The 12,701-nt window shown below is 35.6% G+C and overlaps 2 protein-coding genes across 2 annotated transcripts; both read right to left on the reverse strand.

The window, feature by feature from the left end:
- Positions 1-1,839: 1,839 nt before the first annotated feature.
- On the reverse strand, positions 1,840-4,076 carry LOC122288343. Its single transcript, XM_043095558.1, has one exon. It carries the CDS (start codon positions 3,887-3,889, stop codon positions 2,069-2,071), a length of 1,821 nt encoding a protein of 606 aa, XP_042951492.1. The 5' UTR covers positions 3,890-4,076; the 3' UTR covers positions 1,840-2,068.
- A 5,674-nt stretch (positions 4,077-9,750) lies between these two features.
- LOC122288359 lies at positions 9,751-11,836 on the reverse strand. Its single transcript, XM_043095559.1, has one exon. It carries the CDS (start codon positions 11,759-11,761, stop codon positions 9,923-9,925), a length of 1,839 nt encoding a protein of 612 aa, XP_042951493.1. The 5' UTR covers positions 11,762-11,836; the 3' UTR covers positions 9,751-9,922.
- Between the last annotated feature and the right edge of the window lie 865 nt (positions 11,837-12,701).

The raw sequence follows: 12,701 nt of genomic DNA on the forward strand, positions 1-12,701 counted from the left end.
TATATATAGAGGTAATATTATATATAGCCTTAATGTGTGTAGTTTTCACGTATTCTTTTTAAAAAAAATTAGTGATTATTATTAAAAAATAATTTATTTATTTTTACATATTTACCCTTTTTTTATAGGAAATATGTGGAGACTGTAAACTTTAAGACTGTAAATATCATTTATTTATATATGTCAAAGTTTTGAATATCGTTTTAGTAGCCGTTTCAGTTAAGGGCACTGTAAAAAAATATTTTGATACTAATACAGTTGCGGGATAGTCAATATATAATAAATTATATTTCAAAATAGTATCAATACAAGTCTTAAAAAGTTAAAAACACATATTTATAAAACTCAATAATATTTCTAAGCTCTTAGTCCAGCTATTTAAAAAAAATAATCACTCATTTTTATCACGAAATGAGAGTATGGATTTGATTTTTAGTTCTCGAGAAATGAGAATTAAAAAAAATATAAGAAAATAATATTTAGGTGTGAAAATTAGAGTAAAAATTATGAAAAAAATCGAAAATTTTATATTTATTATAAAAATTTACTAATTTCGCTGATACATTGAAACCAGCTAGTATTGACCAAACCATACTAAGACGGCCAGTATTTGACTCGGTACGAAACATATATATTTTCTGTACCAGTCACTATTCCGATACAAGAAATACCGGCCGGTAGGTACAAAATTTAAAACTTTGATATATATATATATGTATGTGTGTGTGTGTATATATATATATATGCAGATGTGGTTAATGGATTAATCTGATCAACGTTGGCTAAAGAATTAAAATTGCTACAACTTGAACATTTAGGAATTGATTATCGTCTCATGAGAGGTTGTGAGGAGGCAAAAGTACAGTATTCTAATGTACGTCTTATGATATATTGGTGCTTAATGATGTCTCCCATATATCATTTGAAAATAAGAAACTTTTATCGTTTATAATGCTTACTAAGAAATCCGGTACCAGTCTTATAAAATTTGTGCGCTTTCATTTTTATAAATTACGGCGTCTCATTGATCAGAGAGAACCCTTAAAACATATTCGAGGGTTTAAACTTTAGAGTTTAGAGCCTCTTTTATGAATGAGTAATACAGGGTATGTTAGGAGTACTTGACTTCTCCAAGTTCTTTGTAAAATGTTTGTCCAAAAAATAATAATAATTTTTTATTATTAGCTAATTGATATTTGAATTTTGCTGATGGGACATGTTACTGAATCTACTGATCATGTAGTATGTATGTATGATCTGAAATAATCTGAATTATCTAAATTTAATACAGAATTTTATATCCAAAATGAGGCAATATAGAGAGTACTTCATTTAGATTTAATTAATTAGCTACAACTTAAATTTTTTTAACTTTAAAAGAATATTTCCCATAACAAAATAAAATAAAAGCAGATTGTACAGAGTGATAATGATTATTCTCAATCTTATAACAATATCTAAGTACAGTGAGACCGCAAAAATTTTAAGAGATGTCAACAGACATTTAAGTCGTTTTGTTTTGCCTCTGGGTTACATGGATTAATGTGGCCGGGCCAGTTAACAATGACAACAGTATGTCTCATGATCAGGCGTTATCGGGCTTTGATTACCTAATCATAGGGTTACACTACAGGAATCCAAATCGATCTCTCTTGTAGTTTTTCCGTTCTCTATGGCAGCAAGTACTTGGCCTTTGGAATCAACAGGTATTCCATGTGTAAAAACCGATATACGCATATCGTTGTAAGTCAAGTACTAGAATATCGGCTGTCGGATATGAAATATTTGACACAGAACATTACTTTTTTTAGGAGCTAGCGTCATGCATGCATCATGATGTAATCGTAAAATCGACCCCTGAAATCTCATAAACATGTAAAACAAGTACACAAGATCTACTTTTGCAGGATAAAAAGGCCAAAAAAAAAAAGAGGCTAAATGACAACATCACAAGAAGTATAAATATAGTGATCCAAAAGGACCAAACTGTCGGTTATGGACATAAAGATCCATGGGTCATAGATGGCTCCCAAATTTCTTCCTTGTCCCTATGCGGCCTTCATTATTGTTAGTTACGCGGTGCTAATTCTGTCCGTTGAACATGAGTACCTTTTGCAGCCATTTCGGTTTCAGTCTCGACCACATGATTCGCGTCCTCTCGGAACTTCTTGTAAATGTCGCTCTTGTAGAACTTCCTAGTCCTAATCACCAAAATGAACGAAACAAGTGTGCCAAAGAAGGTCACGGCGGTTATGATAATGAAAGACAATTTGAAGCAGTCGACCCCAGTGCAGTTCAAGTCCTCCCCGGGCTTCCTTTTGAGCCCCAACGCTGCCATCTGCTTCTCTGCCTCCCTATCGTATAGATGCCCAGCGACCCTCACATTGAGCAAGTATGACCCAATTGGGCTAGCCACCGCCGCAAAATTGAACAGCGTAGAGTAGTACTTAAGCCCAAAAAGTTCGGAGATTATTGAGAAGAGTAGTGGCCATTGTGCACCAAAACAAAACCCAATAATCACTGATGCCACATAGATGCCGTTCGGGACGTTAAAGGCGATTAGGAGGTGACCCACGCAGGATAAAAGGAGGATTAGTGTGAGGATGAGAGGGCGAGGAAATTTGTACTTTGTTATGAACATTTCCGAGGCAATACCTGCGACGACACGTCCGAGATAGTTCCAAATGCTTACCAGAGACACAAAAGTACTTATGCTTCTCTTCGGGTATCCCAAGGAACTTCCTATCTGATTCAAGTTGTCTATCACCGTTAATGAGCCCCCAAGACCACAAACTGTTGCAATGAAAATCACTAACATGTCGATGCTGAAAAGTGCTTGTAGTATTGTATAGTCCTCCCCTCTATTCGGTGGCTGAAACATAGTCTTCCAACAAGAAAGCTCTTTTTCAGCACCTGGTTCCGCAAGCGAAATTGTGGAAGTGCCATATTGTGGTGGATGAACAGGGCTTTTCGTCGGGGTTGCCTCCTCGGTAGTAATTTTCAATGATCCGGGATCGTTCAGAGCTTCTTTCTTGCTCTTCCAAACCTTATACTCGTCCATAATAACGACGGCAAGTGGGAGGAACAGCAAGAAAAGCACCACGGCTGCGCTTCCTCCGTACTCGCTTTGTGTGAAGTCGACCTTTTTCTCTACTATAATCACCACCATCAAAAACCCCGCAAGACAAAGCGAGATATAGAGGAAATTATAGAAAAGTCTGATCTCGTTTGGCTGCCGAGTAGCCTTGATGAGCCGAATGGTTCGAAGGAAAACCAGACATATAGCAGAAGGAAGCCACGCTATGAGCAAAATCAAAGACTTGGCGTCATCGACGTAGAGAGCATGGTAAACCTGCGTGATAACTGCGCCACTAAGACCCGTGTAACCCTTCAAAACACCTATGACGACTCCACGGCCTTCAGGGATGCTCTTTATGGCGGTGACAAGTGCTCCAGTGTTGACGAAAGGTTGGGAATTGGAGCCAATGCATATATACAAACACATTTGCCAGACATGGGGCTTGGCGATTCTTCCGGTGACGCTGAGCCAGATCATGAAGTAACCAAAAAAGCTGAAAGACGCGCCCATAGCTAAGACCACCCACGGGGGTGTGATCTCGTTAATAAGGCCGGAGATGACGCCGATGTTTGCGCCCAGGTCCTTGTAGAAGCTGATCAAATTGAGAGTGGTTTGGTCATAACCGAGCTTGGACTTGATCTCGCCAGAGTAGAGGCCGAAGATGTAGCTCAAGCCAGCAGTGTTCATGATTAAAAGAGACGCGAACATCATGAATCTCCGCCCCAGGAGCACTTGGAGGGTAAGGCTCTTCATGTCCGCAAACCGGCCTCCACCACCGCCCCCACTTCCACAGCATCCGGGAACCACCATATTTCTTTCCCTTTCTCTTTCTTCCTTTCTCACTCGCTACTTGATTATTGCCAATCAAGTCTTTCGCTCACTTCTCTGGAGACTGTACTGCCATTTTAAATACAAAGTCACGAGTCACTTCAAGCAAGGTTTTTGCCTCTTGCGAAGAAATACGGCTAATTAATCAATTAAAATTAAAAGACATTATCCAGTTGATACATTATTGATATTGATTCATCAAACGCAACATTAATATAACGAAACTCTGCCATCAACACGCGTGCAGTACTAAAAGTATTGATATATATAAAAATATATATTTATAATTATAATAGAACACACAGTACGTAATAAGTAGGTAGTACTGGTGATTTTACACATGATGAAACAAAATTCATCAATAAACTGTACTCGTCTAGTCAAAGTTCGGATTATATGTGTGTGGTGTAGGAAAGGAATTGAAGAAAATTAAACGGCAAGATCGATCATATCCTTTCAAGTTGGACTTTGGACGCGCAGTACCACTTGAAACTTTATAATCTTGGAAAAATCCAGTTTCGTGTATTCTCTAATTGTTCTTAATTAATATTGAATGATTTCGTGGATGCCCATCGATTTTGACCAACAACTAGAGCTAGCCATCTGCATTATATGACAGCGACAACACGAGCGGATATATAATTCATCACGAATATATCTATGTACGGTATTTACAAGATATTATCAAGACTAATATATATATAACCGGCCGTGAAATATAATGAACACGGCAAATTAGCAAGTGAATATAGATATTATCAAGTACTCTTGCAGCCAATCTTGCATTGAAAGGAAAAAAAAAAAAAAAAAAGTACTCTTGCAGCCGAATGCATGAGTATTACTGGATCAGCCCCAAATCTAGCTATGTAAGTATTAAGTACGGATAACACCGGCCAAAAAATAAATGGAAAAGTAGCAAGGGTGGAAACTTAAAACGGATGCAATATTTTAGGAACAAAATTTATTGGATTCAACCCATTGAAAACCTATTATTGAAACTAAAGAAATAAATAAAACTAAGAGATGATACAAAAAAGAGATAAGGCAAAGAAGAGATAAATCAAAAGTAGTTATCTCAAATTTCTAAAAGGAAAATACTTCACAAGATAAGTTAGATTCAATTACTTTAAGAAAATAGACCTCTATTAAATGAGAAAACTCTCCCCAAGCTCTCTAGGTACAAACTTCACCACACATAACGACTCCACCAAATCTTTTTCAAGGGAGATATCATAATCTTCAACCTCCTGAAACTTTAGCTTTCTTCATTGTATTGAGTGATATGTGAAATCATGAGAAATTATAAAATTATCTATCATAGTGATTTTTTTTTCCAAATAATCCATGGACTTAGATTTTTATGCTAAACCACGTAAATCAGTATCTTTATTTATTTATTTATTATTTGGTTATTTATTATTATTTTATAGATAAATGTGAATAGCACTGTATTGATACCTGAATCACCATCGTGAGTAGACTGGAATAATTCCTTCTTCCAGCCCGACTTGTTATGCACATTGTCACAGAATGTACAAACAAGTTGAATAAACTATTAAAAAATTAAAATCTTTTTATGTGTCTCATATTTACTAGCTCATTTTTTTAAACGATCACATTTACATACTATATAACTATAAATATTATTTTTTAAAATTAAAAAAGGTGAATCGGTGATCATGAAATTTGAAGGGGCGGGTAATTTATTTAACTGAAGATTTAGTTCCTCCAAATTTCGATGGCAAACGTCGTAGCTAGAAGAGGTTATACAAGTTGCGAAATTAGCTAGAATATTATTTTTATTTCCCTGGAGGAGATAGCTTTGGATATATAATTGCCCCCTGCCTGCGGTCTCGACGATCGTACTTAATTCACGCCGATTTCTGTGGATCCAAATCCAGCGATTCCACATGGTTTGAGTTGAGCATTGATTCATGACAATTAACAGCCCTGATCTCTACTCTACCTAGCTACCACTCATATTTTATATCTCAGAACTTATTATATGCATGCATGCTGCAATAATTTGCGTGTCTCCAGCTCGTCCACACTCCACACCAAATCAGTACTAAAATAAGTATATGTACTTACTACTTAAAATTATCTAGCTAGCTATATATACGTATACGTATATATATATAATTTGTATGGACATTATAATCGATGTGTCGAATTGTCAAGTTCGCCCTTCAACTTTTTAAAACTTTCGCAATCTCCTCATACATATATATTGAACTTAATTTATATGAACTTCAATGCGTCAGAACGGCCCTTATAAGTCAAAGACTATCACCACGGCCCGTTGGTCATAACTAGCCAGCCAGCGTACTGTCTATCCAATGACCTTTCTATTTTTTAAATAATTTTGATTTTTGCTTTTTGAAAATTTTTAAAAGAATTTTAAAAGGGTAATAATACACCTACAACTACTTTACAATTAGTTTATAATTTATTTTAAATCAATTAATATAATTGTGATACGTCATTAGAAGATTGTTTCAAATTTACTTATCTACCCTTCATTAAATGTAATAAAGTAGTAAACTAGTTGTATAATAATTATAAATTTATCATTTCCCATTTTAAAAACTTTAGTTCGTGCTTCCTCCATTTATTTCAAAGGAATGAATTTATAATTGAGAGGCCCAATCCCGATCCAAAAGTGTCCTAAATTGTAATATATTATGTACGTCAATATATATGAATAATACTATATACTACACTTTTATTTTATTTTCATCTTATTAAATAAGAAGTAATTTATTTATCATTATTAGATGATAAAATACATACAATAAATGATCATTCAATAATGATAAATGTATTACATCATATTTAATAAAATAAAAATGAAATAATAATATAATATATAAATTTTTTTATATATGTATATATATATATATAGAGAGAGAGAGAGAGAGAGAGAGAGAGAGATGAATGAGCTGATCGAGACAGCGAAAGTCCACAATTCACCCCAAATTTACAATGCATATCCATAAGACAATCAACAATATAGCTCATATTCCTAGCTAATACAATTAACTTGAGACGACATTGACTTCAGATCTGCTTTGAAGTCCAACCGACAATAGTAAGATGTGGTATTAGGAATTTGTCTGGGACGTCACTTTTTAGTTTTTACAATATTTTATATAATAATATTTTAAAATAAGAGGTATTTTTGTAAAATATTTTACAAAAGACTTAACATCATTTTATAAGAGTACTCTTATTTTATAACATGTGTTGTGAAATATAATATAAATGTATCATTACTCATTCAACGGGGGGCAGTAAACATACACATGATTTGACATTACAAATTTTTTAATGGATTTACGATAAGTTGAGGCATTGGTTGGAATGTGCTTTAGCAGCATCAAAGGGGTAATTTTTCCCACGCGTTTTCAAGCCGTCTGGAAGGACATAAAATTGCGCATTGAATTTTGCGTGCGTTGAGTAATTTTCTATATTGTATCTATCATGCTATATATTGAATTATAAAAGTTTTATATACAGTTATTTTTATATATTTTTTATATATTATATTAATATAATTAATTATATTATTATTTTTTAACATAAAATAATTATTTTGACTAATCACATCAATGAAACATATAAAAAAATATGTAAAAATAACTTGTATATAATATATCTCATTGAATTAAGGATGGAATTTTAAACAGGTACATTAATTCGCTTTTATTTTCTAAACCGCTAAAGAATTCTAATCCAAATCCTTGTGCATTATCAAAGCAGACTCGTCGAATCAACCCAAATGGCCAGCCCAAGTTGTTACCGAATGGCCTAGTAGCCTAGTTCATTGCGTAGTAAAAGCAACTTCGGAATGTCGCTTTAACAAGTCTTCATCTGCATGACTAGCATTCCGCTTTAGCGAATGATCAACTTTTATAGAGTGCCTGCGTGGCCGATTGAAAACTTCATTTTCGAGTGTGGGCCCCCAGCTTTGTTGGATCAATTATACTTATTAGTCAATTATGAATTTTCAAAGAGCCTTAGTAGTCAGTCAATCCGACAAGTACGTTTTGTAGTCAGACTCAAACCGTCCAATATTCCCGCTGCCATTTTCTTTATTTAACGTCAGTGCAGTTAGGTTAAGATAAGAAAATATCTCCTATCATTTTATTATTATTATAATTTTTATATAAAATATAATAAATAATTTAATTTTTTTAAATATTAAAATAATAATATTATTAAAAAATAATATTTTATTTAATTTTTAATATTCATCTAAAACAATCTCATCTCATCTCACTATCCAAATAATTCATAATATTATTTATAATTAAATTGATGTAAACATATACCTCTGTTATATAATCTATTATAATCCTAATAATAATCACAATAATAAAATTAATTCTAAGAAATGCGACAAACTTTCACATCAATAATATATTTTGTGAATAAAAAACTTATAAATAAATTTCCTTTCTTAATATGAAGAAATAAAATAAAGAGCACATCAACCCCATAACATATAGACAGACAACCTTTTCAACTCTTATATGAATTAAAATTATCGTAGACAATAGAATTTTATACCTGAAAACGAGTTGATGCAATTTCTTTTCCTTAAAAAAATGGAAACTACAAATGATCAAACAGTAAAAACCACAAAAGCCGATGACTCGATCTGGCCAGCTCACCATCTGTCTCCTCGTAACTTCCACTGGATTAATTATTCGCATGTACGTAGACCTGGGTCTAGTCATCCTTCTGGATTAATTATTCTTTTATTGTCGATAATAATTCTGAATATTCAAAGCATCTTCATCCGTAACTTCCACTGGATTAATTATTCACATGTTCCACGATCCATCGAAGTTCTCTTATCTAAAATAAACAAAAATAGTGGCACAGCGTGGTTGAGGTATATTTGATGTCTAAGTCAATGATACGTAAACTGAATTACTATTAAGATTCGGTTTCAATGAGTAATTAGTTGCACTCTTCACCATTCTTACTGTATATATAGGTACAATATTCATTTGACATGATTTGATCTAGTTGCCTTTTTTACATTATTCATTTGCCATGATACTCACCTTAGAGATGTAGGGTTTATATCACTTTATATGTTCTGTTATACTTGGTGGTTACCAAATAGACTCGTGCTGGCCCTCAAGATCTGCTCAACAGCCTTGTTCCCGATACTCACTGGGCTTCATGGTGCTATCACGTTCGTCGATTAACCTTCCTATAATACGGGCTATAATATCGCTGACAATCTACTGCATTGTCCTCCTCTTGGTGTGTAACTGTCCACGCTTCACGGTAAACGTAGCGGCTATTAAATGCATGGTTATTAACTGAGTAACACTCTCTTTGGGCGTGAATCTCGCAAACACCCCTGTTCACAAAACATTTCTCTATTCTCTCTTTCTCTCTCTTATTTTTTTTCCTTTTCAGTCAAATAAATACTTGTTTCAACTGTGGTGTTAACTATGATCATTGATCATCATCCACCAGCCACTACATATATACTTTATTCCGACTAAAAAAGAATCAGATTGTGTAAACTTATAAAATAGTACCAGACAGCTTTTATATGAAAGGAAACTTATGAAATAAAGGCCGAATCATATAGCAAATTAAATGATTTAATTAGAGAACATCTCTCTCGTTTTCCAAATTAAATTCTCATCCGGAGAAATAGTGTATATATATGTAGAGAAAAATTTAGAATAAAAGGAATTTATTTATAAGACAATTAAGAGATAATTCTACTTCATATGTCACTGATTTTTTTCCCCTTTGCGGAGGATGTTTGGAGTATATAAGTCGTATAGGAAAAGCAAAGAACTAAAAGGAAAACAATATTCATATTAAAATTAAGAGTACTGCTACAAATTATATAAAAATAATTTTACAAACTAACGTAATTTTATTTAATTTTTTAGTTTTATTTGATTTCTTATATATGCTTTATAATAAAAATAATTATATAATTTAACAAATCACATTAAACCGTATCAATTTGTATGATTACTTTCGTATATTGTCATGGTGTCCACGGCTATGGACAGTCCCATTGGTCTCCAAGGATTTTCCATCCATCGCCACCTCCTCGGCTGCTGGCGCATTCTCCCGGAACTTCTTGTAAATGTCACTCTTGTAAAACTTCCTAGTCCTGAGCACCAACACGAGGGAAACAAGCGAGCCAAGCAACGTCACTGTCGTAATTATAAGGAAAGACAGTTTGAAGCAATCGACCCCAGTACAGTTCAAAGCCTCCCCAGGCTTCCTCTCGAGTCCCAAAGCGGCCAGCTGCCTATAAGCCTCCCTGTCGTATAGATATCCAGCTACCCTAACGTGGAGTATGTATAATCCAATTGGGCAAGCCACAGACCCAAAATTGTACAAAGTCGAGTAGTATTTAAGGCCAAAAAGTTCAGAAATTATTGCGAAAATTAACGGCCATTGTGCCCCAAAAGTAAACCCGATGATTATGGATGCCACATAGAGACCGCCAGGAGGATTAAAAGCAATCAGAAGGTGACCAACGCATGCGAAAAGGAGGATTAGAGTGAGCAGCAGAGGGCGTGGGAATTTGTATTTTTTCAAAAGAATTTCGGAGCCCAAACCCAACACCACCCGCCCAAGATAATTCCATATGCTTACAAGAGAGACAAAGGTGCTTATGCTGCGATCTGGGTATCCGAGCGACTTTCCCAACTGTCCCAGATTGTCTATGGCCGTTAAGGTGCCTCCAACGCCACAAATTGCCGAGAAAAATAGTATCAACATGTCGATGCTGAAGAGTGTTTGGAGTATGGTATAGTCTTCCCCTCTATCCGGCGGCGTAAATATGGTTCCCCAACATGAAACTTGATTTCTTGCATCTCGTTCAGGGGCCGAATTGATTGTCGCAGGAGTACCACTGCAAGCTTGGGGAACCGAGAGTTCAGTACTAGTTTCCGTGCTCGGCTTCTCGGTGATTATTTTGAGCGCCTTGGAAGAGTTATTGACCGATAATTTCTTGCTCTTCCAAAGATTACTCTCCTCCACGATAACGACAGCAAGCGGAAGAAAGAGCAAGAAAAATACCATAGCTGCACTGCCACTGTACTCGCTCTTCGTGAATGTAGCCATATGCTGTACTACAATCATGATCGTCAGAAACCCGGCGAGGCCAAGTGATATATAGAAGAAATTATAGAAAACTTGGACCTCGTTCTGCAGCTTATTGAACTTCATGGTTCTTATAGTTCGTAGAAAAGCGAAAGATATCGCGGCCGGAAACCATCCGACTAGCAAAATCAAAGATTTTGAGTCGGTACCATAGATAGCATGGTAGAGTTGGATGAGTATAGCACCACCAAGGCCCACGTATCCCTTTAGAAGGCCTAACACGATCCCGCGGCTTTCCGGGAAGTTCTTCACGCAGGTGACGAGTGCTCCAGTGTTAGCAAAAGCCGTTGAATTTGCCCCAAGACAGATGTACAAGCACATCATCCATACGTGGGGCTTCGCCATTCTCTCGGTCACGGCCAGCCATATCATAAAGTACCCAAAAAAGTTGATGACTGCACCCAGTGATAAAACAAACCACGTGGGTGTTACTTCGGCGATGAGGCCGGCTGGGACGCCGACGTTGGTGCCAACGTCCTTGAAGAAGCTGATCAAGTTGAGGGTGCTCTGGTCATATCCGAGGACGGATTTGAGGACGTTGGAGTATTGTCCAAACATGTAGGGTGTGCCGGCGGTGAACATGATTAGCAATGATGCGAAAACCGAGAACCATGGCCCTGTGAGCACTTGGGTAATGAACTGCTTCTTGCTACCCAGGCCCCCACTACCGCCATTGGTTCTAGCGGGCTCCATTTCTTTCAGTACTCTGTTAGTCGCACCAAACAGTACTACTTCTTGCGAGTTTTTTCTTGAAGGAAAAACTATAGTTATAGACACAAAATACTAGCGTGTGCGTATGCGTTTGCGTAAGAGAATGAGACATATATAGATAGAGATTGCAGCATTGTCGCTTTTAAAAAGGAAAAAACAAGTAGAGTTTGGATTGATCGAACGGCACTTGATTGCTTAATTCTCAGCTTGCTTTGTCATATATAGTAATTTTTAATTATCAATAATTTACGTGTAAACTTATTTATTTGGCCGTGTGTTTTTGGACTATGTCATCTTTTCTTCTTAATTTCATCATATATAGCTTAACGAGGCCTCGGAATAGAAAAATGTTAAGAGCCAACTGTCAAATATTAATGTGGTTTCACGAGAACTAACTGGAGTTTGTGCACTCGTGAATTTCCAGTACTATATTATATTAATGAATGGATGAACCAAGGAATGGTCAAATGACCCAAAAGTAACAATAAAAGTACAGATCACCAGACCATATGCATGCAGGTCACAGATCGAGATGTTGGAACTAAAGGAGTCGAGCATGTTGGAACTTCATGCGATATGGTTCTAATTAGGCTCCTTAATTGAGTCTTGGTCGTCAAATACTACTGACCTTTACATAATCTAAAAGTACTCAGCAAAGAAGGCCAAAGCATGAGGAAGCCATAAAAGTAAGACCGAGGCTAATTTCTTTAATTAGTCATATATAATATATATAATGTGTAGGAAGCCATGCAGCTAACTAGGTCTTTAGCCGAAAAATAAAACAAAACTATTTATACCTTATATTTGTGACTATACACGATTTTTCTACTATATAAGCTAGATAGGTCCAAAACCATCTGTCACTAATTTTGACTATAAAATAATATATGAGAGAATGAAGACGGCCTAGCTCATCCGTTCA

This window comes from Carya illinoinensis, chromosome 1, assembly GCF_018687715.1.
Source record: "Carya illinoinensis cultivar Pawnee chromosome 1, C.illinoinensisPawnee_v1, whole genome shotgun sequence".
NCBI lineage: Eukaryota > Viridiplantae > Streptophyta > Magnoliopsida > Fagales > Juglandaceae > Carya > Carya illinoinensis.

Excerpts from the sequence above, each read along its gene's own strand:
- LOC122288343 (XM_043095558.1), bottom strand. The coding sequence starts at position 3,889 with ATGGTGGTTCCCGGATGCTGTGGAAGTGGGGGCGGTGGTGGAGGCCGG.
- LOC122288359 (XM_043095559.1), bottom strand. The coding sequence starts at position 11,761 with ATGGAGCCCGCTAGAACCAATGGCGGTAGTGGGGGCCTGGGTAGCAAG.